The sequence below is a fragment of the Phalangium opilio genome, unplaced genomic scaffold (genome assembly GCF_054372755.1).
Source record: "Phalangium opilio isolate 3A_F unplaced genomic scaffold, DU_Popi_V2 ptg000042l_1, whole genome shotgun sequence".
Classification (NCBI taxonomy): domain Eukaryota; kingdom Metazoa; phylum Arthropoda; class Arachnida; order Opiliones; family Phalangiidae; genus Phalangium; species Phalangium opilio.
The window spans coordinates 7,738,615-7,766,515 of NW_028324166.1; the positions used below are offsets into that span (position 1 = coordinate 7,738,615).

A 27,901-nucleotide genomic window follows, 5' to 3' on the forward strand; every position below is an offset into this window, starting at 1 on the left:
CAATTCTGCACGTGAGAAATTTCCTCCTTATAGGGGAATAAGTTCTCTCAAGGTGATACCTTGCTAGGAATATAGCACTAAATGCTAATAATTCTGCGGAATAGCGAATGCTCAAACATTAATTAAACAGCAAAACCATACGAGTATTCGATATTTCAATTATGCCTCATGAGTGGTCAAAATGTAGCTATCCATAGTATTTTCTCCGTCAATATAGTATTTTTACTACTATTATCCTACTAAAAAACTCCCACTCTTAAGGGTGTTAAGTGAGACTATTAAAGGTGTTAAGCGACACTCTGAAAGGTGTTAAGCGACACTCTTAAAGGTGTTATGCGACACTCCAAAAGGTGTTATGCGGCACTCTTAAAGGTGTTATGCGACACTCTGAAAGGTGTTAAGCGACACTCTTAAGGGTGTTATGCGGCACTCTAAAAGGTGTTATGCGGCACTCTAAAAGGTGTTATGCGACGCTGAGAAAGGTGTTATGCGACGCTGAGAAAGGTGTTATGCGACACTCTGAATGGTGTTATGCGACACTCTGAATGGTGTTATGCGACACTCTGAATGGTGTTATGCGACACTCTGAATGGTGTTATGCGACACTCTGAATGGTGTTATGCGACACTCTGAATGGTGTTATGCGACACTCTTAAAGTCGTTACGCGACATTCTGAAAGGCGTTATGCGACACTCTTTAAAGTGTTATGCATTTTCTTAGAGTGTGTGATTTAACACCCTTTGGGTTGTAAACCAACACTGGAAATGGTGTTGAATTTAGCACCATCAAAAAGCGTTAAAAAGGTGTAGACTTACACCTCTATTTCTTAGAGTGTAGCTTTATTCGCCACCAGAAGACGAGTAACAAGAAGCAATGAGACTCCTATATCTATCCTTTATTATTCTTTATAGAAGGTTTTTCCACTCAAACGTTTTGAGAGCCTTAAAGCTACTGAATTAATTTATTCACTAACATGAATATCTAACAGGGTTACCTTGCGTGGCCCCTTACTCGGTGCTAATAGCAGCCTGTTTAGTGGTAGCATAGTCCACTCGAATACTGCGCTCAAAGACGCAAGCAGCTCAACCAACGTATAGCGCGAGTAGCTTGCATTCGTGAGCGTAATATTCAAGTGGGATGAACCATCTTCTACGAGAAACCGAAAGACAACAGCAAATACTGAGGTTTGCTTCATACTGGTTATAAAATTTACGTCACTCGAGTGGCGCCAGAATATGGCTCCCCTATCGCTTTTGACCGGGTTAAGTTATTCAGGTTATGAATAAATTCATGGTAACCCAAAGCAATGTGACCACCAAATGCAAAAAAGGTATTTCTACTTATAGAGAATATTAAAGATTGAAGCTTTCAGTAAGTTACAGTGAAATATTGTTGCGAGTGACGAAAATGGTTAATTGAAAAAAAAAATTGTATAACTGTTCATACCTGAATAATGCCGAAAGTAAAGTCCGTCATTATTACAGACTAAGATTCAAGCGTTCAATGCGAAATATGGGAAAATCTGACACGATATGCGAACAGTAGAATTCTATAAATATATATGCATATAGAATTAACATAAAGCGTGGCCCTGGGAAGGTTCATAAAAACCTTCCCTAGGACCCAGCATGATATTTGCAACGCCAAGTATTGATCTTTTTCTATAGTTTCTTTGATCGATTACTTTAAATTAACCGATTGTTGATATCGATATCGACGTTTTTTACTGACCAATTTTTACTGACTCTTTAAACTCTGAGAGATAACCGATTATTTTACCCAATGGAATAATATCGACCGATTAACAACCGATATCGACCGATTTTTACTGACTCTTTAAACTCTGAGAGATAACCGATTATTTTAAACAATGGAACGATATCGACCGATTAACAACCGATATCGACCGATTTTTACCGATTATTAACCGATATATCGGTAAAATAGCCTCGAACCTATGTATGGATAAAAATCAGTAAAATAACTTCGAACCGATATATCGGTAAAATAACCTCGAACCGATGTATGGATAAAAATCTGTAAAATAACCTCGAACCGTTATATCGGTAAAATAACCTCGAACTGATATATCGGTAAAAGTCGGCAAAATAACTTCGAATTAATATATATGTTAATTTAGGCAAATTATGCTCGAACCGATATATCGATAAAAATCGGTAAATTAATCTCGAACCAATATATCGTTAAAATCGGTAAATTAAGCTCGAACCGATATATCGTTAAAAAAAAGGTAAATTAGGCTCGAGCCGATATATCGTTTAAACTTTGTAAATGAAGCTCGAAAAGATGCATCGGTAAATTAAGCTTGAAGAGATATATTTGTAAATTAAGCTTGAACCGATATATCGGTTAAAGTACCATGTCGGTCATCGATATGGTATCGATTTGTGCCCATCACTACTTAATACGTTACCGTTTTTCTCTTAAAGGTGAAAATAGTTTGGATTTTGAGGTATTCGGGGCGTTACGATATTTCTTTATTGGGTATAAAAAAGCAATTCCGCTTGTAAATTCAATTCGATTTTTCTGTTTGCAACTGTGACTGTATTCATACGCGATATTTTTTCTAGTTTACAGCGAATGGGAATAACTTGACTAAGAAATATTTGAATTATTCGTCGCCTCTCTTCGCGTCCACACTTTCCTGCTATCTCTTAGTAATTTATTTTAAAATTCACTAGTACATTTAATTCAGAATGATAAGTGCAATACGGCAAGGCCAATTGAAAAGCGCGTTAAAATTTAGCTTGGTTTTCCATTTTTAACTACCGAGATACTATTTTATTTTACGCCTTATTTTAATAGTTTTCCACGCAACGAAGTTCGTCGTTTTAATCAAAGTTTAGACCGCTTTTGAAACGAATAGCAGTTTGATTTTCCGACTCACCGAGGAATCTTAAATGTCAAACTACTTCACCGTGACTAATAATAGCGGAAAACGATTTAGAAGTAAGGAAAGCCAACCGAGGGCAACGTTGAACATTTTTAGAACTAAGCCTCATTATACTTAAACATACGAAAGTTTAAATTTAACTGGTGAAAGAAAATAAAAAGCCTTGGCGAGTTCGACTTTAGAAAATAACAGTGTAATCAGAAGAACGATAAGGGACTAGAAGTATTGAGGTAACCAAATTCTTCACTTGGCAAAAGTGAATATTCTTCATATGACACCAACGGTTGGCCCTCTGACACCGGTTTCTGAATTTTCCCTCCAAAACGAGAGACGCTCGAGGCGGTAGACGGCCAAACTAGATTCAAGCACCCGCGTCCGTGTTCCGCGGCTTTAGGTTGAATGGAAGAGGGTACACTCTAAGAAATAGAGGTGTAAGTCTACACCTTTTTAACGCTTTTTGATGGTGCTAAATTCAACACCATTTCCAGTGTTGGTTTACAACCCAAAGGGTGTTAAATCACACACTCTAAGAAAATGCATAACACTTTAAAGAGTGTCGCATAACGCCTTTCAGAATGTCGCGTAACGACTTTAAGAGTGTCGCATAACACCATTCAGAGTGTCGCATAACACCATTCAGAGTGTCGCATAACACCATTCAGAGTGTCGCATAACACCATTCAGAGTGTCGCATAACACCATTCAGAGTGTCGCATAACACCTTTCTCAGCGTCGCATAACACCTTTCTCAGCGTCGCATAACACCTTTTAGAGTGCCGCATAACACCTTTTAGAGTGCCGCATAACACCCTTAAGAGTGTCGCTTAACACCTTTCAGAGTGTCGCATAACACCTTTAAGAGTGCCGCATAACACCTTTTGGAGTGTCGCATAACACCTTTAAGAGTGTCGCTTAACACCTTTCAGAGTGTCGCTTAACACCTTTAATAGTCTCACTTAACACCCTTAAGAGTGGGAGTTTTTTAGTAGGATAATAGTAGTAAAAATACTATATTGACGGAGAAAATACTATGGATAGCTACATTTTGACCACTCATGAGGCATAATTGAAATATCGAATACTCGTATGGTTTTGCTGTTTAATTAATGTTTGAGCATTCGCTATTCCGCAGAATTATTAGCATTTAGTGCTATATTCCTAGCAAGGTATCACCTTGAGAGAACTTATTCCCCTATAAGGAGGAAATTTCTCACGTGCAGAATTGTACCCCTTTAAGTAAGGGTATTACTAGGATGAAGTGTGCAACGTCTGCATATAAATTTGACCAGTTGATCAACTTAAAATGCAATGTAAAACTGCATGAAAAATCGGTAAACATTCCCGTATTAAACCTTCTGAAAAAAGGCAGAAAGTTTCCGATTTCTACTAGAACAATAGAAATTAAATTGGTTTTTGAGGCCGTAATATTCAGGCAGTAGATTTTGACGTTCTTGCTAAATTTAATAATCTCTTTTCTCTAAGAGTTTTTCAAGCACCAGAAACGCGTTTAACCTAATTTCAACAACAACATTATTTACAAAAACAAAACCCTTTTTGTACTCTAATTTTTCTAAAAATAAAAGCTAGTGCCCCACATCTTGGCCTGTCAACACTAGACTAGAGGTCTAAAAATGGTCTCTACATGGTTTAAACTTAAACATCATACCAGTAAAAGTTTAAGTTTAGGTGCATTATGGTTTATTTTTTACAGAGCAAACGTCTCTATCCCGTTTATCAGTCCCTTTAGAGATTCAGCGTTCATGGCGCTACTATTGATATAACTTCAATCCTAATTTTTTTAAGAATAAAAATACTAGCGTTGTGGTTTTAAAACCTAGAACCATCAGAGACCTTTTGATTATTGCCATAAGAGAACCAAACACCACAGGGCAGGGCTACCATCGGATGTAGTTTCCCTCACACCAAGAAGCACCGTTAGAGGCAGTGGTAGTTGGCCAGCCTTCCACGTGTAGTGACCGGGACTTCGTCTGGTGTTGCCTAATGCCAATATTAATGAACTTAGTCTATATTTATTCAAAACCAAGGAGATGAATATAAAAAAAACCATCAAAAGCTAAACTAAATATAGATGGCGCAACAAAGATGGTTAATTTAATGTTAAGTGTACACGGCCCCCACACTCTTCCTAAAAGGCCCAAAGTGCTGGGCTTCCTTTGAATAAAAAAATTTAGAAAACCCTAATAATAACAAAATTTATTCTGATCTAAAATTGCTTGCTTCTGCTGATATAAATTTCAAATACAAACAAAACTTTCATTAAAAATCCATTAATATCTCAACAATTTACTGTAAATTGTTTATTTACCCCGATTTAAATATAAGTTTATCCTTTTAAGCATCATTTTGCAATAATATCAAAGGATATGTTATTGATTATGGCTTATTTCACCTTTCTTTTATATTTAGATAAGGTAGCAAATCGTTAAACAAGGTATTCCCTTGCTACTGCGTCATTATCGGAGGGAAATTAGTTGAAGTGTCGTCTATTGACGCTGATTCCTACTTTGGGAAAGGCTAACTAGGTGCGGGAGTTTGGTCAAATGGTACATCCCAAGGTTGGTTTCCATTGTTAATTCTGTTCAATGAGAGGGAAAAAACATGATCATCTGAAGAAATATTTTCATTATTGGTAACTCTTTAACGTTAATTAACCATAAATCTAACTTTGTATCTTCGCCAACATTTATAATCCAGGCCTGAGCGCGCTCCTATTTCGAGAATTTTTGGGTACCTTTTAATTCGCCCAATGCCTACGCAAGGGGTTCGCTTTAGAACCTAAAATTCCCACGAATTTGAAACGCAGCAAAACTTGGCGCGAATATCAATATAGTAGACGATGGTCATTCCCTTTTTGAAGGGATGAGGGATGAGATTAGATAATAGAACATCAAGAATTATTAGAATATTAGGGATCGTTGTAACTTCTAAATATAAAATAAGGAATATAAGAATGAAAAAAACCTTTCTATTTGTTTAATTTTTCTAGTAAGTTTTATTTCATCTCATTAATAGTGTCGCTTAACACTATTAAGAGTGTCGCTTAACACTATTAAGACTGTCGCTTAACACCATTCAGAGTGTCGCTTAACACCATTCAGAGTGTCGCTTAGCACTATTAAGAGTGTCGCTTAACACTATTAAGAGTGTCGCTTAACACTATTAAGAGTGTCGCTTAAAACTATTAAGAGTGTCACGTAACACTATTAAGAGTGTCGCCTAACACCGTTAAGTGTGTCGCCTAACACCGTTAAGAGTGTCGCCTAACACCGTTAAGAGTGTCGCCTAACACCGTTTAGAGTGTCGCCTAACACCGTTAAGATTGTCGCCTAACACCTGTAAGAGTGTCGCCTAACACGTTTAGCAGTGTTTTATAATGGTACAATACCGCCTGATTACCAATTTCTTAGTTATTTTATTTAAAGGAAAAATATGTTCATTCATGAATATCATCTTTAAATAAATGTTAAACAAATAATTTTTTACTCTAATATTCAAACATTAATGGAAATGAAAGACCTTATTTAAGAAACCAGCCATATTATAAATTTCCATGTTTAATTTCAAAGGGTGTTTTTAAAGTGTTACTTTACACTGAATTTACACCTTAAATTGGCCACAAAAACTCAAGGTTTTATAAAACTCTTTTTTGGGTGTTTTTACGGTGTAAAAAAAAGAGTATTCTAAATTTACACCCTTTTAACACATTTTTAACACTTCGATTTCTTAGAGTGTAGGAAATTATATTGGAACTCGACCAATTTTTTTCTCTCTAGTGTAGGCGCGATGTAAGCGGCATAAAATCCTCAAATTTGTTCATTAGTGCCAGGATCTATTTCCAATGCTAGAGCTCTTTACTTCTAGTCCCTTATCTTACTTCTGGTGTAATTAAAGTTTGAACTATAGACCATCCCACTGTATATATATATATATAGACCTATATATGTGCGTATGTGTGTGTTTCTGTTAAGTATGTCGTAAATTAAAGGGTGTGTTCTTTGGGTCTAACTGAGTGAAATTTGTCAAAGAACATGGGGAGTAAAACATTCAGTTTCGGAGGTACGGGCCCGCAAACATTGTCCCTTAAAAACGAGGAAATTGGCACAAATGTGGAGTAAGACACATCAGCCTGCCCATCTTGTTTAGACAATTTCAATATCCTCCAATCTAAGAACGTTAATGGGCAAAAAGCAAAAATGTACGTTTAAAGGCCAATGCTCTGCCTTGAAAGTTTTGTCAAATTAGGTTTGTTGATGAAGATCATGTTTTTCTCTTAAACCTACCTTCATTTAAGAATTTAGCTTAGTGTCAACACTTATGTTGTTATGTTACTTGTGGTTCAACTTTTAAACCTTATTTTATCCGAGGGAGGGATCCAAAGTCTCGCCTACTTGCCTGAATTTCGAAACCAAAGTTTAAACTAACTTCGCGAAATAAATTAATAGAACCATTGCGTGATGTGAGTTTAGCCAGATTTACTACTTGGAATCCTTAAGAGGCCATTTTATGGGCCTGGGTGTCTGACTGAAAGGGGAGGCGGTGTAGAAACCGTCACCGTTGACGTCATGCATAATTTAGTTGACGTACTTTGCGACCTGCGCCGCGGCTCCCGCGACCTATGCGCGGTGAACCCGAATGTAAACATGATGCGTCGTCTGAACAAGTAGACCAAGGATTACGTTTCTAAAAAAAAAGGCGAGACTCGCTTTCCGTTGAAAACTCGATATTACTATTCTCACAGGGTGGAGTAAAAATTTAATTCCTTCCACTCTTCACCAAAGTTATACAAAAACAAAACATCAGTATCCCTATGCAAAGGCTTAGGGTTTAAGGGGAGGTAACGTCATCTTTTCTCGAAATTATTATAGCATTCGTTTTCAATACTGAATTTCGAGCTACACTAACTTCTAAATCGTCGACTTTAGTTACAGTTAGAGAAATTTCCGCCTCACAAACGTCGTTAACGTCAAACTATTCCAAGTTCTCGCACTTTCCGACCATTTCGGAGCCGAATCTGATGCAGACGACAGCTTAAAAGGTCATGATCTCGATCTGTCCCACACATTCGCATAACCAATGAGACGCGAGGAAGGAGGAGCAAGTGGTTTAAAAGTTTTTGGCGCTTCCCCTCACGGTCAATCAGATATTTGTAAGGGGTCTATGACCTCTTATAGATTCCAAGTACTAAATCTATGTATTCCTGGTTCAGCCTATCTTAGTTTAAGTATACGCTTTTAACTATAGACTTGGGCAATCATAAAGGAAAAAGGTCAGATAACAGAACGTTATACCTTAAAAGAACCTCATACCCCTACCTTACCCTTACCCCTCTCTGCCTGTGAGAATTCAACCAATAGCCTTGGGTTAAGAGGTGCAATTTAACAGACGCCACTAAACCAATGGCGATGCAGTAGTCCTCATTTTTAAGAAGAGTTAAATGCTTATTACTTTGCAATAAGAGATAATTTGTTTTTTCAATAATTTTCCTTTTAATGTATAATGTTCAGTTATGTTAGCAGACCTTTTTCTTTCAATATCCTAATAGATTTAATTCGTTGCTAATGCGACAAAATTTTTGATAGTTGATCCCAGGGCGGCTCTGTAACTTAGATCAAGAAAGTTATATGAAAATCTCTATTGGCTTTCAGCAAGTGGAGTATAACGTCCGGCTCAAAGATATAATAAAATTTAGTTTTTCGCTTGTTTATAGAATTCTACCTATTAAACCTTCGTAAAAGGGGCTCGGTGGCGCAATGGTAGCGCGTCTGACTTCAGATCAGAAGGCTGCGTGTTCGAATCACGTCCGTGGTTTGATTTTGTTTTAAGATTCATTGTTGGATTATGACGAGGAGATGCCCAGTTATGAAAAGTACGGCCAAATCATGTCTTGGAAAATAACTGAATTAACGTTTGAAACTAGTGATTTCTCCACTAAATTTATACTGTTGATTTTTCAACTTTTAAAAGAGACAATTTACTATTTGCCCCGGAAGGGGGATATCACTAAGGTAAGAGCTAAAGGGTTATGACGTTGCCATATATGGGAAAGAAATTACTCTAAACAAGAGTTTAAATAATTTGGGTCTACGTTGAATCACTGTACATGTATTGCACACTGCTTATTAACAGTATGTCACTGACTACTTCAAAACCTTCAAGTGCAGTTTGAATAATCGACAAAGAATGCACTGAAAGTTACTTAATGTGTGTGATATGTGATTAACCTTTTATTTCAATCCTTGTGGGGGTGAGCGCGAACGCACGACCCCCACTACCAAAAATAGCACGCCCCACTGATCACGATTAGTGATAGTGGTGAGGGTCAACTCGATCGGAGTGCAATGATCGGGTCTCGCCCCAGCCCGCCTCCTCAAAGATCAAGGCCGCAGTGACGCCAAGTAAGTATGCTTAAATCGAAACTGACATTAGTTTTTATACAAAAGATGGAAAGCTAACATTAGAAGTAAATGCAATATTTATTAAGAATTTGATTGTGCTTTATTGACAAAGTTTAGGTTTTATGCTTTCAATAAAGGGTTAAGGTGAAAAGACGATAAATGATCGAAAATATGATCCAAGTATTTCGAGGAGAAGAGTTGAATTAAGAATTATTGATTTCTTCTTGTAATACGAATAGTAAATACAGTTGAATTTTCTTTCAGCAATAAACCATTTCGATGTAACTAAGAGGGAAAGGCACGGGGTAAAACTTTGCCTTCCATCTCGCTTTTTGGCGCCTGCGCTGTAGGCTTAGGGGATCTTGAGATTGCGCAGAGACAGCAACGTATCAACCCCCTTGAATGTCCCGATATTGAGGGTTGCCTATCCCCTTTAAAGTCTACCGGGTGTTACAAAAAGATGTGTCACAAATTCAGGGGCGCATTCTACGGGTCAAAACAAGACTAAGTCACCAAAGAATTATGGTCCAAAACTGAACACCCGCGGAGATACGGGCCATCAAAGTATCACGTAAAATGCCATGAATTTTCCCTTCAAGTGAAGCGACGAATATGGCTTGACCATATTGTTTTAAATTAATTGGTCATAATTGAAAAAGATTCGATATTTAAGAAACGATCGATTCTGGGGGCAGAGCTTAAAGCATTTTAGACCAAAAAATTAAACATTTAATTTGGTAAAACGTTTTAATTTGGCCTAAAGTTACAACGGCGTTTTTAGATCGCTGTAGTTGCTGAGTGCCTTGGTTTTTAATCCATGGACATTTGATCTAGCAGGTGTAGTTATCAATCATTACTAGCAGCAATGTACTTAAGCGACTACTTTTCGAAGGATTACGCGTCATACAGTATTACAATCACGTGAGAAATAGCATTGGTCGTTTGTCGCCGTATGCGTCATTTATTGCATACGTGGCCGATAGTGAATCTGTCTTAGAAGAATGTCCCACGACACAGATATCCACGAATGTTCGATGGCAAGCGTAACTTCCACAGGGGTTCGATAACAGACATGCGAGATTGGGTAATAATACCACAGTCTGGTTAAAAACGCCGGTTTTACTAGGTTCATGCCGTGTTCACGATATCTTTCCAATAACTAGGCGCTGTTGCTTACACGTAAAAGCGCTTTACTCGTTGGCTTGACAAAGAAGTTGAATGAGCCATCGCTTTAATGAATGAAAAACGCCGTTGTAACTTTAGGCCAAATTAAAACACTTTACCAAATTAAATGTTTAATTTTTACCTCTCCGTGTGACGTAGTCCAGGAGAGGTTCTGTAACGGCCGTGTCTGTGTGTGTGTCTGTCTGTCTGTGTGTGTGTCTGTGTGTCTGTCTGTCCGTTGTTACACCCACGTGACCGCGTTCGCAGTTTGCGTATCGGAGCAAACGTGTTCGCCATTTCCTAACTGCTTTCACAGTCACGGAAATGGCTCCTCTACTTGAGTTCTCACACCACCATCTTCTGGTCTTTGTCCATCCCACATGGACACCAGTCTGTTCTTACTGGCTTCTAACACCACCATCTTCTGGTCTTCGTCCATTCCACGTGGACACCAGTTTGTACATACTGGCTTCTAATCACCACCATCTTCTGTTCTTTGTCAATCCCACATTGACACCCGTCTGCACTTACACTGCCTTCTAACACCACCATCCACTGGTCTTCCGTCTATTCCACATAGACACCAATCTGTATCATTGGCTTCTACTCCATTATCATCGTTTGGTTTTAGGATATACGCGGCGATCAGCTAGGGTTACGAGAAACGTCTAGCCGCTCCCTAAGGTAGGATCGCTACCAAAGGTTTTCGCATTTGCGGTTTTTCCTTACTATTATAATGGAAACGAATCGTATATATACCCCAAAATTTGAAGTAAGCGGGAAGAGGGGTACCCTTCACTTTAAACGTCAATATTAGCAAAGTTTGAGAAGATAATAGGTATAACTTTATTTTAAACGATTTAACTATTATTAATGTTAATTATTGAAGATTAAAATAATTAAAAATAATTATATTTATTTAAATATTAAAGATAAACCTCTCGTGCAAAGAGAGAGATTATCATTGCCTCCTATATCTACCAAGGCCCCTGCATGTGATATATTTCCTTCATTGCCTCCTATATCTATCAAGGCCCGTGCATTGTGATATATTTCATTCATTGCATAAACATAAGCGAGATTGTTTTGGGAAAAAAAATACTGCTTCCACTAATGGGTTTATACTCCTTGTTACTGTTGTATAGAGTAATCATGAGAAAAGCTTTAAAAATTACGAGAGGACAGACCTTTTTTTATCCTCATTCAAAAATATTTTTTGGTGCTAAGATTGCTTTAAAAAATCCAAACGGTTAGGCATTGGTAAAAAAGGCAAATGATATTTTTCAAATCTAATGAGAAAACGCCCACCTAGTTGAAAATTGCCGTTTTTTATCCGCGGGAGCCATTCTTAATGAGAATTTCGATGCTAGTAGGTTGTCAATTAAACTACCGGTATATTATTGTTGTTGGAAATTGGATATTAAGTCAAATTAAGTGGTTGTAAAGAGCCAGCAGGTTTTTGCCACTTCTTTTTGTGAGTATTTGATTTTTATATGTAAAATGGAGGAAGATAATGTTGAGAGTAAGGATGAAATGCGGAAGCGCAAAGCGCGGGAAAGGATGAGGGCAAAAAGGTCGACGTTTTCATTGGATACTTAAGGTTATATAATCTTCTCGACACGGAGAGGTAATATTTTGGTTTTCCCGACTTGTTTGGTCTAAAATGCTTTTAGCTCTGCCCCAGAATCGATCGTTTCTTAAATATCGAATCTTATTCAATTATGACCAATTAATTTAAAACAATATGGTCGAGCCATATTCGTCGCTTCACTTGAAGGGAAAATTCATCGCATTTTACGTGATACTTTGATTGCCCGTATCTCCGCGGGTGTTCAGTTTTGGACCATAGTTCTTTGGTGACTTAGTCTTGTTTTGACCCGTAGAATATTAGGAGTAAATTCAATATTTATTACTAATTTTTGTTTAAAGTATCTTAAAGGGTTAATGTGAGAAGAGTTTTACCCTTAGAAAACCTATTTGATTTACGCTTGCACACTAATGCTATCCGTGGTATTGATAATACAACAATCAATATAACGCACTTTATTTGAAATTTTACATTAATGTTAATTTCAATTCCGAGTTATTGCGAATTTATCAGCGAATTCTGCTTATTAAACCTTCGTATAAGGGGCTTAGTTTTTCGCTTGTTTATAGAATTCTTCCCGTTAAACCTTAGTAAAAGGGGCTAGGTGGCGCAATGGTAGCGCGTCTGACTCCAGATCAGAAGGCTGCGTGTTCGAATCACGTCAAGGTCAAAGAAATATAAAAATTTTAGTTTTTCGCTTGTTTATAGAATTCTACCCGTTAAACCTTAGAACAAGGGGCTCGGTGGCGCAATGGTAGCGCGTCTGACTCCAGGAGTCCAGATCAGAAGGCTGCGTGTTCGAATCACGTCCGGGTCAAAGAAATATAAAAAATTTAGTTTTTCGCTTGTTTATAGAATTCTACCCGTTAAACCTTAGAACAAGGGGCTCGGTGGCGCAATGGTAGCGCGTCTGACTCCAGATCAGAAGGCTGCGTGTTCGAATCACGTCCGGGTCAAAGAAATATTAAAATTTAGTTTTTCGCTTGTTTATGGAATTCTACCCTGTTATGTTTAATTGTTGTTGGTTAATCAATAGACATAGTTTAGAACAATAATGAATTTTAATACTGAGGAACAGATTATTTTGATTCCCTACACCTTGTAACCGCCTAGCCAGAATGTCGTTCTCCCTCCCTGGCTTCATTATACCTGACCACCGTATAGTGGCGCCCCCTACATACAAAATTCCACACTACAAATATCATACATATATAACAATACCTTTTCCATAAAAGATTTTAGTTCATGCACAGTTAATTATTAATCGGCTAAAGTATACATGTCCATTTATTTGTCAATTAGCGTTCATTGCACGTAGTCATTTAGTCTCTCGGGTGGCTTTCTTGATCTTCTCGGTCTCGATGTTGCCGGAACTACTTCTTTCGGAATTGTTTCCGCTATCTCTGGTGTGGAAACCTTTGGCGTTGTGTCATCTAGTTGTATGGGAACATCCTGTTGAACCTGAATAGGAACTTCTTGTTGAGTAGGAATTTCAGCTTCTTGTACTTCCGGTTGAGGTAGGTTATGAGCTTCCGGTTGTGGTAAGTTAGGAACTTCTTGTTGATTTGGTTGGATAATTTCCGGGTGCTGAGTTACTATTTGACTCCTGGAAGTGAAATGTCCAACCTTTGGAATTTGTGCTGGTTTAGATTGTACCATTTCCGCTTCTAATCGAGACCGTATTTGGTTTATATGCCGTCGAAGCGCTCCTTTTTGTGTCTCCACCTGGAACAGCATGCGTCCCACTCGAGACGTAATTTTTCCATCAATCCATTTGTTACCTGTGCCGAAGTTTCGTACAGACACAGCGTCACCCTTGCCGTAAGAGTCGGAGTTTTGTGTACTTGCTCTATCCTTGGGTGTGGACTGCGTTCTATCGCCTCCCTTCTCTTCCATAGAAGAAAGAGATGCTTTTGTTGGACTAAATAGATCAAGGCGGGTCGTTATGTTTCTACTCAACATGATCTCGGCTGGTGATTTGCCCGAAACGTTTGGCGTTCGACGGTGGTTCATCAGAATCCTCAGAATCCTCAGAATCCTCTGAATCCTTTCTTCTAAGGTTCCGTTCTTGAAATTGTTCAAACCATCATTAATGGTACAAATTTCATCCGTGAATCCGCCGTTAATCTTCTTCAAGCTTGTTTTTACGGTTCTGACTGTTCTCTCGGCCTGTCCGTTTGATGCCGGATGGCACGGAGCTGTAGTCATGTGATTTATACCGTTATTGCTCGTGAATTCTTTGATTCCCATTATCGGTCACGAGCGTGGACATCACTCCGTATCTTGCAATGTGGGGACGAAGAGCTTGCGTTACCGCAGCGGTCGTTGTAGTACGCGTGATATCCATTTCTATCCACTTGGAATGTGCATCGACTGTGATCAAGAGGTATCGATTTTCAATTGGTCCAGCGAAATCGCAGTGGACTCGTTGCCAAGGCTGTTCTGCTTGGGGCCATGCTTGGTATTGGGCCGCTGGCATGGATGCGTGTGCTTGACAGCTTTTACATGCTTTAACGGTGGTAGTTAAATCCAAATCGATGTGTGGCCACCATACCCTTGAACGGGCAACAGCCTTCATGGCCACAATTCCTTGATGGGAACTATGTAATTCCTGCATGATGGCCTTTCTGTGTGCCGTGGGAATGATTATCCGGTTGCCAAGCAAGAGTATGTCATTGACATTCGAAAGCTCTTCGCGTCTCTTGTGGTACATGGCCAATTCGTCCTTGAATTTATACTTTCTTGGCCATCCATCGATCATGTATTTTCTTACTTTCTGCAAAGTACTATCCGACTTTGTAGCGTCAGCCAAAACTCGGCTAGACAATGGGGATTTTTCCACCGACTGGATCAAGAAAACGTACTCCGCTGGTAATGGTGCTACTGCCTCCTTCTTGATTGGAAGTGGCAAGCGACTTAGTGCGTCTGCATTACCATTTTGTTTGCCGGGCCGATAGCGAATTTCATACTGATAAGCTGACAAAATAATTGCCCATCTCTGGATCCTGGATGCGGCAAAAACTGGAATTGGCGTGTTCGCAGCTAGCAGAGTAACTAGAGGTTGATGATCAGTGTATAAGAAGAATTTTCTGCCATATAGGTAATCCTTGAACTTTATGACACCGAAAATAATGGCTAAAGCCTCCCGTTCCAACTGGGAATAGTTCTTCTCTGCCTTAGTTAGCGTTCGAGACGCAAAATAAATAGGTTTATCATGTCCATCTTCCAAATGCGATATGACCGCACCTACTCCCCATGGAGAAGCATCACACGCCATGTAAACGTCTTTATTAAGATCATAGTGGGCGAGAATGTTGGAGTCTTTGATTGCCTCTTTTGCTTCCTTGAAAGCTTTGCGCTGCGTATCTTCCCAAGTCCATTCCGTTTTCTTTTCCAACAGCTCGTATAGAGGAGCTAATTTTGTGGACGTGTTGGAGATGAATTTACCGTAGTACATCAATAGCCCAAGGAACGAACGTAATTGTTCCACATTTTCTGGTTCCGGTGCTTGCATTATAGCAGTCAATTTGCTGGCTTGAGGGTGAATTCCCTTGGCATCCAAAACATGTCCGAGAAATTCCACAGACTCTTGGAGAAAACAGCATTTTTCTTTTCTCAACTTTAGGCCATTTGTTTGAAGAATTTGGAGTACTTGGTTAATCAGTTGTAAGAGTTCGGCCTCTGTACTTCCTCCCAACAGAATATCATCTTGGAACGTCGATACTCCATGCATATTGCGAAATAAGGTTTCAATATGGAGTTGAAAAAGGGCCGATGCCGAAGCAATACCGAATGGTAACCTCGTGTACCTGTATAAACCCATTGTGGTGTTTATAACGGTGATATTCCTTGAATCTTCATCTAGAACGATCTGATTGTAGGCATCCTTTAAATCGATTCTGGCGAAAAACTTGCAGCCTGCCAACGTAGCAAATATATCTTCCGTCTTTGGCAGAGGGTATTGCGCTGTGTCAATGGCGGGATTAGCGGTTGTCTTGAAGTCACCGCAAATACGAATCTTTTGTTCTTCTCCTGGTTTTCTCGGTTTCATGACCGTAACTATTGGAGAGGCAGTATGTCAAGTTTCGAATATATCCATGTTCTACCACATAGACTGTCCTGTGTTCCTCGGATGACTAACAGTGGTAATAATTCCTCCCGTCCACTATAGTGAGCATGAACCTGGGACTTGCCCATGATGTCCAGCTGATCTCCAGTGACAGAACGAAATGTCTTAGAGAAATGCTCCAATTCGGAATCCGATTATACGTTCCCTCAGATATCAGCGTGTGGCCTGATCCAGAATCAACTTCCAATGAAAATTCTTTTCCATTTAATTTACATATTATCAACTCGGGCGGAGGTGCATCGTCCTCGCCAGCCGTTTGTTGGATGTCAGTCACCTGATGAACTGGATATTCTACAATCTCTACAGTATCCTCATCTTCGTGGATGTGGTTAGTGCGGTTATTTTTCCGCCTGTATTTATGACGTGACTTGTTAGTTGACTCTTCTTTGCGACCATTTGTTGATGGGGTTCTACATGCAGGTGCAATGTGACCTCTTTTATCGCAAGTGTGACAGATGGCGTCTATAAAAGGACAGTTTGAAGCGGCATGTCCCGTACGCTTGCATCTGGTACATTCTGTTTGGTTTGGTTGACCTTGCCCATTTGATTTTTGGGGCAGAATTTGTTTGGTAGGATGCGCCTGTTTCTTCTTATTGTAAGATTGAACTGAGTTTACTTGAGAACCCATCTGCTCTGATTGAGTGTGTTGTCTCATTTGCTGCGCGTTTTCCTTAGCCGTTTCTATTTTCTGCACGAGAGCTATAGCAACTTGTAATTTTATGTCATCGTCTTCTTCTGATAAACGATGCTGCATTTCATCATCATTGATGCCGCAAACTAGTTGATGCATGATCATTTCTTCTAGATGCTTTCCAAAACCGCAATGTACGGATAAACGTTTCAGCTCGGCTACATATTCCGCGATGGTTTCACCGTCTTTGCGATATCGCCTGTTGAACTTCAAACGTTCTACGATCCGTGATGGTTTTGGGTTGAAATGTGTGTTGAACAACGTTGCTAAGTCTGCGTAAGTAGTGGTCGTTACCGAGTCTGGATATACGAGACTGTTTAACAATGTTAACGTAGGTGCTGGTAATACAGTTAATAACACCGCCCTTTTATCGTCATCCGTAGCAGTTTTATTTATAATAAAATGGGCCTCAAGGCGTTGCTTGTATTGAGACCATGGCTCTACGTCCTGGTCGAAATCCGTTAATTTCCCCATCTTACTGTGACTCGGTTAGAACTTGCTTGATTCTGGCTTTGTTGGCCCACGCTTTATGGTCTAAGGCCAAGGCTTAATTTAGGGCGCTTTTCGTCCATGAAACGTATTCTTAACGATAGGAAAGTTGTATTTACTTTTCTGATCTTCGAAAATGGCTTCATCCCATCTCCGTCGCCATTGTTATGTTTAATTGTTGTAGGTTAATCAATAGACATAGTTTAGAACAATAATGAATTTTAATACTGAGGAACAGATTATTTTGATACCCTACACCTTGTAACCGCCTAGCCAGAATGCCGTTCTCCCTCCCTGGCTTCATTATACCTGACCACCGTATAGTGGCGCCCCCTACATACAAAATTCCACACTACAAATATCATACATATATAACATACCCGTTAAACCTTACTACAAGGGGCTCGGTGGCGCAATGGTAGCGCGTCTGACTCCAGATCATAAGGCTGCGTGTTCGAATCACGTCCGGGTCAAAGAAATATTAAATTTAGTTTTTCGCTTGTTTATAGAATTCTACCCGTTAAGCCTTAGAACAAGGGGCTCGGTGGCGCAATGGTAGCGCGTCTGACTCCAGATCAGAAGGGTGCGTGTTCGAATCACGTCCGGATCAAAGAAATATTAAAATTTAGTTTTTCGCTTGTTTATAGAATTCTACCCGTTAAACCTTAGTACAAGGGGCTCGGTGGCGCAATGGTAGCGCGTCTGACTCCAGATCAGAAGGGTGCGTGTTCGAATCACGTCCGGATCAAAGAAATATTAAAATTTAGTTTTTCGCTTGTTTATAGAATTCTACCCGTTAAACCTTAGTACAAGGGGCTCGGTGGCGCAATGGTAGCGCGTCTGACTCCAGATCAGAAGGCTGCGTGTTCGAATCACGTCCGGGTTAAAAAATATTAAAATTTAGTTTTTCGCTTGATTATAGAATTCTACCCGTTAAACCTTAGTACGAGGGGCACGGTGGCGCAATAGTAGCGCGCCTGACTCCAGATAAGAGGGCTGCGTGTTCGAATCACGTCCGGGTCAAAGAAATATTAAAATTTAGTTTTAAATGATTCGATGTCCAGGAGCACCAAAAACCCCATGTTATTCCTATGGGAAAATCGGCGAAAATCTGTGAATTTTCATTTAGCATTACGGGAGGGTGTGGGATCTTATCTAGAAGGGCCTACCGGCCCTCTAGAGTTAAGAATTTGATTGTGCTTTATAGACAAAGTTTAGGTTTTATACTTTCAATAAGGGTTAAGGTGAAGAGACGATAAATTATCGAAAATATGATCCAAGTATTTCGAGGACAATAGTTGAATTAAGAATTAGTGATTTCTTCTTGTAATACGGATAGTAAATACAGTTGAATTTTCTTACAGCAATAAACCATTTCGATGTAACTAAGAGGGAAAGGCACGGGGTAAAACTTTGCCTTCCATCTCGCTTTTTGGCGCCTGCGCTGTAGCCTTAGGGGATCTTGAGATTGCGCAGAGACAGCAACGTATCAACCCCCTAGAATGTCCCGATATTGAGGGTTGCCTACCCCCTTTTTACGTCGAAAAAGTCTATACGAAAGCTCTGTTTTGTTCTACGTTGTTTCACTACACTTGCATGACGCAATGCATGTTTTTAAAATCTCACACACTTCATTAGATGCAGATTCTATTTCAATTCAGAATACAATGAACGCGGTAAGTTATGTGATGTATGTTGAACTTTGAATTTGTTTACTTGTGGGGGTGAGCGCGAACGCACGACCCCCTCTATCAAAAATAGTACGCCCCACTGATCACGATTAGTGATAGTGGTGAGGGTCAACCCGATCGGAGTGCAGTGACCGAGTCTCGCCCCAGCTCGCCTCCTCAAAGATCAAGGCCGCAGCGACGCCAGGTAAGTATGTTTAAAGCGGAACTGACATTAGCTTATAAATTAACGATGGAAAGCCAATATAAGAAGTAAATTCAATATTTATTACTAATTTTGGTTTTAAGTATCTTAAAGGGTTAATGTGAGAAGAGTTTTACCCTTAGAAAACCTATTTGATTTACGCTTGCACACTAATGCTATCCGTGGTATTGATAATACAACAATCAATATAACGCACTTTATTTGAAATTTTACATTAATGTTAATTTCAATTCCGAGTTATTGCGAATTTATCAGCGAATTCTGCTTATTATACCTTCGTATAAGGGGCTTAGTTTTTTTTTTTTTTTTTTTTTTTGCCACCTACTAACACTAGTGCTTAGCCGTTAGGCCTTGAGCACCAGGAAGAATTGAGCGGGAGACCCTACGCGGCCCAGCACTGACGGGGGCCGCTAGGTCGTATGTGTATAAGCAGGGAAGGAAATGAGGTTTACTTGGGAGGTGACGGAAGGTGGAATTGGGGTAAGTCACCTCCGGCGGACACGGGACAGTCGGCACCTATAGGGGAGGATCGCCGACATGTGTCGTATTCCCTCAAACTTTACCGCCCAGAAGCGGGGCTTAGTTTTTCGCTTGTTTATAGAATTCTACCCGTCAAACCTTATTATAAGAGGCTAGGTGGCGCAATGGTAGCGCGTCTGACTCCAGATCATGAGGCTGCGTGTTCGAATCACGTCCGGGTCAAAGAAATATTAAAATTTATATTTTCGCTTGTTTATTGAATTCTACCCGTTAAACCTTAGTACAAGGGGCTCGGTGGCGCAATGGTAGCGCGTCTGACACCAGATCAGAAGGCTGCGTGTTCGAATCACGTCAAGGTCAAAGAAATACTAAAATTTAGTTTTTCGCTTGTTTATAGAATTCTACCCGTTAAACCTTAGTACGAGGGGCTCGGTGGCGCAATGGTAGCGCGTCTGACTCCAGATCAGAAGGTTGCGTGTTCGAATCACGTCCGGGTCAAAGGAATATTAAAATTTAGTTTTTCGCTTGATTATAGAATTCTACCCGTTAAACCTTAGAACGAGGGGCTCGGTGGCGCAATGGTAGCGCGTCTGACTCCAGATCAGAAGGTTGCGTGTTCGAATCACGTCCGGGTCAAAGGAATATTAAAATTTAGTTTTTCGCTTGATTATAGAATTCTACCCGTTAAACCTTAGAACGAGGGGCTCGGTGGCGCAATGGTAGCGCGTCTGACTCCTGATCAGAAGGTTGCGTGTTCGAATCACGTCCGGGTCAAAGAAATATTAAAATTTAGTTTTAAATGATTCGATGTGCAGGAGCACCAAAAACCCCATGTTATTCCTATGGGAAAATCGGCGAAAATCTGTGAATTTTCATTTAACATTACGGGAGGGTGTGGGATCTTATCTAGAAGGGCCTACTGGCCCTCTAGAGTTAAGAATTTGATTGTGCTTTATAGATAAAGTTTAGGTTTTATACTTTCAATAAGGGTTAAGGTGAAGAGACGATAAATTATCGAAAATATGATCCAAGTATTTCGAGGACAATAGTTGAATTAAGAATTAATGATTTCTTCTTGTAATACGGATAGTAAATACAGTTGAATTTTCTTACAGCAATAAACCATTTCGATGTAACTAAGAGGAAAGGCTTTTTGGCGCCTGCGCTGTAGGCTTAGGGGATCTTGAGATTGCGCAGAGACAGCAACGTATCAACCCCCTAGAATGTCCCGATATTGAGGGTTGCCTACCCCCTTTTTACGTCGAAAAAGTCTATGCGAAAGCTCTGTTTTGTTCTACGTTTTTTCACTACACATGCATGACGCACTGCATGTTTTTAAAATCTCACACACTTCATTAGATGCAGATTCTATTTCCATTCAGAATACAATGAACGCGGTATGTTATGTGATGTATGTTGAACTTTGAATTTGTTTACTTGTGGGGGTGAGCGCGAACGCACGACCCCCTCTATCAAAAATAGTACGCCCCACTGATCACGATTAGTGATAGTGGTGAGGGTCAACCCGATCGGAGTGCAGTGACCGAGTCTCGCCCCAGCTCGCCTCCTCAAAGATCAAGGCCGCAGCGACGCCAGGTAAGTATGTTTAAAGCGGAACTGACATTAGCTTATAAATTAACGATGGAAAGCCAATATAAGAAGTAAATTCAATATTTATTACTAATTTTGGTTTTAAGTATCTTAAAGGGTTAATGTGAGAAGAGTTTTACCCTTAGAAAACCTATTTGATTTACGCTTGCACACTAATGCTATCCGTGGTATTGATAATACAACAATCAATATAACGCACTTTATTTGAAATTTTACATTAATGTTAATTTCAATTCCGAGTTATTGCGAATTTATCAGCGAATTCTGCTTATTATACCTTCGTATAAGGGGCTTAGTTTTTTTTTTTTTTTTTTTTTGCCACCTACTAACACTAGTGCTTAGCCGTTAGGCCTTGAGCACCAGGAAGAATTGAGCGGGAGACCCTACGCGGCCCAGCACTGACGGGGGCCGCTAGGTCGTATGTGTATAAGCAGGGAAGGAAATGAGGTTTACTTGGGAGGTGACGGAAGGTGGAATTGGGGTAAGTCACCTCCGGCGGACACGGGACAGTCGGCACCTATAGGGGAGGATCGCCGACATGTGTCGTATTCCCTCAAACTTTACCGCCCAGAAGCGGGGCTTAGTTTTTCGCTTGTTTATAGAATTCTACCCGTCAAACCTTATTATAAGAGGCTAGGTGGCGCAATGGTAGCGCGTCTGACTCCAGATCATGAGGCTGCGTGTTCGAATCACGTCCGGGTCAAAGAAATATTAAAATTTATATTTTCGCTTGTTTATTGAATTCTACCCGTTAAACCTTAGTACAAGGGGCTCGGTGGCGCAATGGTAGCGCGTCTGACACCAGATCAGAAGGCTGCGTGTTCGAATCACGTCAAGGTCAAAGAAATACTAAAATTTAGTTTTTCGCTTGTTTATAGAATTCTACCCGTTAAACCTTAGTACGAGGGGCTCGGTGGCGCAATGGTAGCGCGTCTGACTCCAGATCAGAAGGTTGCGTGTTCGAATCACGTCCGGGTCAAAGGAATATTAAAATTTAGTTTTTCGCTTGATTATAGAATTCTACCCGTTAAACCTTAGAACGAGGGGCTCGGTGGCGCAATGGTAGCGCGTCTGACTCCAGATCAGAAGGTTGCGTGTTCGAATCACGTCCGGGTCAAAGGAATATTAAAATTTAGTTTTTCGCTTGATTATAGAATTCTACCCGTTAAACCTTAGAACGAGGGGCTCGGTGGCGCAATGGTAGCGCGTCTGACTCCTGATCAGAAGGTTGCGTGTTCGAATCACGTCCGGGTCAAAGAAATATTAAAATTTAGTTTTAAATGATTCGATGTGCAGGAGCACCAAAAACCCCATGTTATTCCTATGGGAAAATCGGCGAAAATCTGTGAATTTTCATTTAACATTACGGGAGGGTGTGGGATCTTATCTAGAAGGGCCTACTGGCCCTCTAGAGTTAAGAATTTGATTGTGCTTTATAGATAAAGTTTAGGTTTTATACTTTCAATAAGGGTTAAGGTGAAGAGACGATAAATTATCGAAAATATGATCCAAGTATTTCGAGGACAATAGTTGAATTAAGAATTAATGATTTCTTCTTGTAATACGGATAGTAAATACAGTTGAATTTTCTTACAGCAATAAACCATTTCGATGTAACTAAGAGGAAAGGCTTTTTGGCGCCTGCGCTGTAGGCTTAGGGGATCTTGAGATTGCGCAGAGACAGCAACGTATCAACCCCCTAGAATGTCCCGATATTGAGGGTTGCCTACCCCCTTTTTACGTCGAAAAAGTCTATGCGAAAGCTCTGTTTTGTTCTACGTTTTTTCACTACACATGCATGACGCACTGCATGTTTTTAAAATCTCACACACTTCATTAGATGCAGATTCTATTTCCATTCAGAATACAATGAACGCGGTATGTTATGTGATGTATGTTGAACTTTGAATTTGTTTACTTGTGGGGGTGAGCGCGAACGCACGACCCCCTCTATCAAAAATAGTACGCCCCACTGATCACGATTAGTGATAGTGGTGAGGGTCAACCCGATCGGAGTGCAGTGACCGAGTCTCGCCCCAGCTCGCCTCCTCAAAGATCAAGGCCGCAGCGACGCCAGGTAAGTATGTTTAAAGTGGAACTGACATTAGCTTATACATTAACGATGGAAAGCCAATATAAGAAGTAAATTCAATATTTATTACTAATTTTGGTTTTAAGTATCTTAAAGGGTTAATGTGAGAAGAGTTTTACCCTTAGAAAACCTATTTGATTTACGCTTGCACACTAATGCTATCCGTGGTATTGATAATACAACAATCAATATAACGCACTTTATTTGAAATTTTACATTAATGTTAATTTCAATTCCGAGTTATTGCGAGTTTATCAGCGAATTCTGCTTATTAAATCTTTTTTTTTTTTTTTTTTTTTTTTTTAAATTCAATTCAATTTATTATTTTCAATTTGGCTCTATTTTACACAACAAAGCTATCAAGGCCAAGTCTAAAAAGACTTATGGGCCAACGCAACTCATTTTCGACAGAGCCTTCTCAAATTAATACAAATAGTAAGAGTGAATTGTTAAATAAAGTAGATTAATTATATACAGTATATTAATTGCTTGGTTCAGGGTCACGTATTGTTACTAGAATTTGAAAATTGAGGAGAGAAGACGGAAGGACGGAATTATATTAGTGGGGGTTTGTAACAAATAACTTGGCAATATTTTTAAATTGTTGTAGATTAACAGCATTATGTTTGGATAAAGAATTATACATTTTTGCACCTTTGTAGAAAATGGAGTTAAGTTTTTTTGATGTTCTTGAGTAAGGGAGTTTAATGAAGGGCTTTATACGGGTATTGTATTTTTTTGTACCTTCCAGATCGAAAAGATTGGAATTTGTAATTGTCAAAGATTTATATATAAACACCAGGGAACAGTATTCGTATAATTGAGTTATCGTCAATATTTTGAGGCTATTAAATAAAGGTGTACTATGCTCTTTAAAAGACTTTCTAAGAATTAATCTAATTACTCTTTTTTGCAATAGGAGTAGCCTATTAATATTGTACTCAGTGGTATTACCCCAAATTGGGAGGCAGAAAATAAGATGTGGATATATTAGTGAATAGTATAACTGGTGACACAACTTGTCCGTAAATATACTCCTATTTTTTGCTATAAGATATGTACTATAGGAGATTTTTTTAGCAATTTTGTCGATATGTGTATTCCAGTTCAACTTTTCGTCAATCCATAGCCCAAGATATTTTACCTCCCCAACTCTTTTCAATACTATGTTATCAAATTCTAGGTTGCAGCCAGAAGGGACATCTTTCTTTCCTTGGTTCTTAAAAGTTATATCCCATGAAAAACATTAACATGTACAAAAATGGGCCAAGCCTCACCTCGTACCCTTTCCGCCGTAAAACGTTCTGAGATCCCATGTAGAGCCAAGTCTGCCTTTTTGTTCTTATTCAATCGCCAATTGAACAATTATGTTATAAATTAAGTCCTTTTCCTAATTAATAACCCATATTCTTTGACTCTATCATTATTATACATCTTTCTTCGTATCAAAAATATCGTGACTTGGCAATCGCAGGTAAGTAATATTAAAAGGGAATCGAGGGGATATTCACTAAATCGTCGCCGATTTTAAAATAATCGAAGGGATGTTCACTAAATCGTTTATGGCCGAGTGGACATGTACAAGTTTTTAAGATGAGTCATGCATAACCCTATGTTCAAGTTTATAAGACGAGTTATGCATAACCCTATGTTCAAGTTTATAAGACGAGTTATACATAACCCTATGTTCAAGTTTATAAGACGAGTTATGCATAACCCTACATACACGTTTATAAGGTAATTACATGCGATTGCCAAGTCACGATATTTTTGATACGAAGAAAGATGTATAATAATGATAGAGTCAAAGAATATGGGTTATTAATTAGGAAAAGGACTTAATTTATAACATAATTGTTCAATTGGCGATTGAATAAGAACAAAAAGGCAGACTTGGCTCTACATGGGATCTCAGAACGTTTTACGGCGGAAAGGGTACGAGGTGAGGCTTGGCCCATTTTTGTACATGTTAATGTTTTTCATGGGATCTCACTTCTTTTTGTAGACCCTCTCGTTATACTTCGGTAGTTATATTAAAACAAGACCCTCTCGCTGTACTTCGTTTGCCAATATAATTGCTAACGCTTGTCCATATTTACGCTGAAATACCCCTTTCGACCCCTAGAGAATATACAAAAAAGATAGTACGCCATATCCTAATATAAGAACGTAGCATCAGTTACGACCTTTACGTCCTTTCAACAAGAACACACACTATTTCTGTTGAAAAGCGCCATCTAGTTTTATAATAAAGAACTAAAGAACAATTTTATAAAAATTTCTGGATGTTTTAATTTTTCTGTGCTTTATAAAATAAATGAAAACTAAATCCTGAATTATAAGTCTCTATCTACCCTAGAAGTACCTTAGAATTTTGATGATCGGTGAGTGAGTGAGTGAGTGACAAAATAAGGTAGATTTCACCTTCGATATTTCGAAAAGTATAAAGGGTAGGAACTTGAAATTTGGAAACTATTGCTAGGGTTGACAGTCCTCGCGGCAAGCAAAATTTCAGACTTTTACCTATACCCATCACGAAGTTACAGTTGTCTTAAAAGTGCCGTGAGTTGCTTCGAGAAAAGGATGTCAGTGCTCGACTTGGCGGGGAGCACTGCCGTGCTCCCAGATATACTGTTTTTTCCGTGTTAATTTGAAGGTTATTATTTTTCAGCCAGCAGCTAATCAGCTGAATATTATAATTAAAGCGATCAGTTAGAATTTCATAGTTTGCATCCGTGTCAACTACCGAAGTGTCGTCTGCATACAGGGTTATGATATCATTCTCTACTGTTCTTGTTAAGTCATTAATAAAGATGTTAAACAGAAGAGGAGACAATATTGAGCCTTGAGGGACCCCACACGTTACGCAGCTCAAGTCAGAATAATTGCTGTTAACCCTCGTTTGGCTGCAGCGATTTGTGAGATAGGAACTAAGCCAATCATATGCGGGGCCCCTAATTCCTAGTCGATACAGTTTGGCTAGCAGAATTTTGTGATCAACCATATCGAAGGCCTTTCTGAGATCTAGAAAGAGAGCTATCACATAATTACCCTTATCTAACCCTTCTATAATTTGTTTATATACTCTGGCTACTGCTGAGTCTACTCCTAGATTCTTACGAAAGCCGAATTGCTTTGAATTAAGGATATCGTATTTATCACAGAAGATTAATAGGCGTTGATTAAAGCATTGGTCGAGTACTTTGGCCACTACTGATAGCAAAGATATGGGTCGGTAATTGTTGGGGCTGGTGGGATCTCCGTTTTTAAAGATGGGTGTAATTATCGCTTTTTTAAGAATTTTCGGATAATGACCACTTGTAAACGTTAGGTTTATTAAATAAGTTAGAGGCTTTAGTATACATAGTTTTATCCTTTTGAGAATATTAGGCGCTATCCCATCAGCCCCTGGGGCCGCTCCCTCCCGTACCTTGTTTTAGATGTGAGGACCTCGTTTTCTTCTACCGGTATCAGGGCCATGGAATTCGTAATATGTGTAATATTTTCTAATGTGGTTTGGGAATCATGGGTGTCCCTGGGGACCGGGGGCTTAGTGAAGAACTTATTAAGCTCATGTGGTGTGATTTTTATGGGGTTGTTAGCCTTGTTTTTAGTTTTTCCCAAAAGGTTGTTTACAACTTTCCATGTGTTTTTTAAATTATTCTGCGTCAGCAGTTGCGAGCGGAAATAGCTATTTCTTGTATTTCTAATAGTGTTATTGCAGCGGTTTCTGTAAAGTTTGTATTTGTTGATATTTTCGGTTGACGGGTGTGACTTAGCTAGTTTTTTATAGTAGTTTTTCGTGTGTATGAGGCTTTTAACTTCTGCCGTGAACCACAGGTTCGAATTCTGGCATTTAGATTTATTTTTATTAACGAATTTTTTAATTGGACAGTATTGATTAAGTCGACTAACAAGTTTTTCTAGGAACCAGGCATATGCCTGATCTACACTACCAATTTTATATATATCACTCCAATCCATCGCCGCGATGTTAACTGCAAAGCCCTCTATGGCAGTTTTTGTAAAATTACGCCCCATAAAAGATGTGGTATCTACGGCAGATGTGCCAGTCGTATCAAAAGTAGCTAAAACCGGGTAATGATCTGAGACATCCCAATCGGTGATAACCCTTACATTAATATCAAAGTTAGAGTAGCAATGGTCAATCATAGTAGCGGTAGAATCAGTGACTCTAGTAGGGACATTTACCAACTGGTCAAGACCATAACGTAGTGCCAGGTCAATCATATGTGCTACTTCATTACCCGGGGCCAACATATCAACATTAAAGTCACCAAGAATTATTTTATACGTGTTCATATTGCCCATTTCTTGTAAAAGTACTTCCATTTCTTCTGTAAATTCACGGACGTTGCCCCTGGGCCTATATATCACACACACATAATACCCACCAACCTTAATTCCGTATG

The 27,901-nt window shown here is 39.3% G+C and overlaps 1 protein-coding gene and 16 non-coding genes across 17 annotated transcripts; 12 read left to right on the forward strand and 5 right to left on the reverse strand.

The window, feature by feature from the left end:
• Positions 1 to 9,175: 9,175 nt before the first annotated feature.
• LOC149678838 (U1 spliceosomal RNA) lies at positions 9,176 to 9,339 on the reverse strand. The gene has a single exon (XR_016366320.1). It is a non-coding gene; the product is annotated as a U1 spliceosomal RNA (small nuclear RNA).
• A 3,481-nt stretch (positions 9,340 to 12,820) lies between these two features.
• On the forward strand, positions 12,821 to 12,900 carry TRNAW-CCA (transfer RNA tryptophan (anticodon CCA)). Its single transcript is given in 2 exon segments — positions 12,821 to 12,856; positions 12,865 to 12,900. It is a non-coding gene; the product is annotated as a tRNA-Trp (tRNA).
• Positions 12,901 to 12,967: 67 nt separating this feature from the next.
• TRNAW-CCA (transfer RNA tryptophan (anticodon CCA)) lies at positions 12,968 to 13,039 on the forward strand. Its single transcript has one exon. It is a non-coding gene; the product is annotated as a tRNA-Trp (tRNA).
• A 3,180-nt stretch (positions 13,040 to 16,219) lies between these two features.
• On the reverse strand, positions 16,220 to 17,377 carry LOC149678841 (uncharacterized). The gene has a single exon (XM_089835947.1). It carries the CDS (start codon positions 17,375 to 17,377, stop codon positions 16,220 to 16,222), a length of 1,158 nt encoding a protein of 385 aa, XP_089692073.1.
• Positions 17,378 to 17,793: 416 nt separating this feature from the next.
• On the forward strand, positions 17,794 to 17,865 carry TRNAW-CCA (transfer RNA tryptophan (anticodon CCA)). The gene has a single exon. It is a non-coding gene; the product is annotated as a tRNA-Trp (tRNA).
• Positions 17,866 to 17,930: 65 nt separating this feature from the next.
• On the forward strand, positions 17,931 to 18,002 carry TRNAW-CCA (transfer RNA tryptophan (anticodon CCA)). Its single transcript has one exon. It is a non-coding gene; the product is annotated as a tRNA-Trp (tRNA).
• A 66-nt stretch (positions 18,003 to 18,068) lies between these two features.
• TRNAW-CCA (transfer RNA tryptophan (anticodon CCA)) lies at positions 18,069 to 18,140 on the forward strand. Its single transcript has one exon. It is a non-coding gene; the product is annotated as a tRNA-Trp (tRNA).
• Positions 18,141 to 18,206: 66 nt separating this feature from the next.
• TRNAW-CCA (transfer RNA tryptophan (anticodon CCA)) lies at positions 18,207 to 18,278 on the forward strand. Its single transcript has one exon. It is a non-coding gene; the product is annotated as a tRNA-Trp (tRNA).
• Positions 18,279 to 19,111: 833 nt separating this feature from the next.
• Positions 19,112 to 19,275, reverse strand: LOC149678846 (U1 spliceosomal RNA). The gene has a single exon (XR_016366324.1). It is a non-coding gene; the product is annotated as a U1 spliceosomal RNA (small nuclear RNA).
• A 916-nt stretch (positions 19,276 to 20,191) lies between these two features.
• TRNAW-CCA (transfer RNA tryptophan (anticodon CCA)) lies at positions 20,192 to 20,263 on the forward strand. Its single transcript has one exon. It is a non-coding gene; the product is annotated as a tRNA-Trp (tRNA).
• A 66-nt stretch (positions 20,264 to 20,329) lies between these two features.
• TRNAW-CCA (transfer RNA tryptophan (anticodon CCA)) lies at positions 20,330 to 20,401 on the forward strand. Its single transcript has one exon. It is a non-coding gene; the product is annotated as a tRNA-Trp (tRNA).
• Positions 20,402 to 20,467: 66 nt separating this feature from the next.
• TRNAR-CCU (transfer RNA arginine (anticodon CCU)) lies at positions 20,468 to 20,539 on the forward strand. The gene has a single exon. It is a non-coding gene; the product is annotated as a tRNA-Arg (tRNA).
• Positions 20,540 to 21,205: 666 nt separating this feature from the next.
• On the reverse strand, positions 21,206 to 21,369 carry LOC149678850 (U1 spliceosomal RNA). The gene has a single exon (XR_016366325.1). It is a non-coding gene; the product is annotated as a U1 spliceosomal RNA (small nuclear RNA).
• Positions 21,370 to 22,283: 914 nt separating this feature from the next.
• TRNAW-CCA (transfer RNA tryptophan (anticodon CCA)) lies at positions 22,284 to 22,355 on the forward strand. Its single transcript has one exon. It is a non-coding gene; the product is annotated as a tRNA-Trp (tRNA).
• Positions 22,356 to 22,421: 66 nt separating this feature from the next.
• Positions 22,422 to 22,493, forward strand: TRNAW-CCA (transfer RNA tryptophan (anticodon CCA)). Its single transcript has one exon. It is a non-coding gene; the product is annotated as a tRNA-Trp (tRNA).
• Positions 22,494 to 22,559: 66 nt separating this feature from the next.
• On the forward strand, positions 22,560 to 22,631 carry TRNAR-CCU (transfer RNA arginine (anticodon CCU)). The gene has a single exon. It is a non-coding gene; the product is annotated as a tRNA-Arg (tRNA).
• Positions 22,632 to 23,297: 666 nt separating this feature from the next.
• Positions 23,298 to 23,461, reverse strand: LOC149678854 (U1 spliceosomal RNA). The gene has a single exon (XR_016366326.1). It is a non-coding gene; the product is annotated as a U1 spliceosomal RNA (small nuclear RNA).
• Positions 23,462 to 27,901: the final 4,440 nt, after the last annotated feature.

Excerpts from the sequence above, each read along its gene's own strand:
- LOC149678841 (XM_089835947.1), bottom strand. The coding sequence starts at position 17,377 with ATGGGGAAATTAACGGATTTCGACCAGGACGTAGAGCCATGGTCTCAA.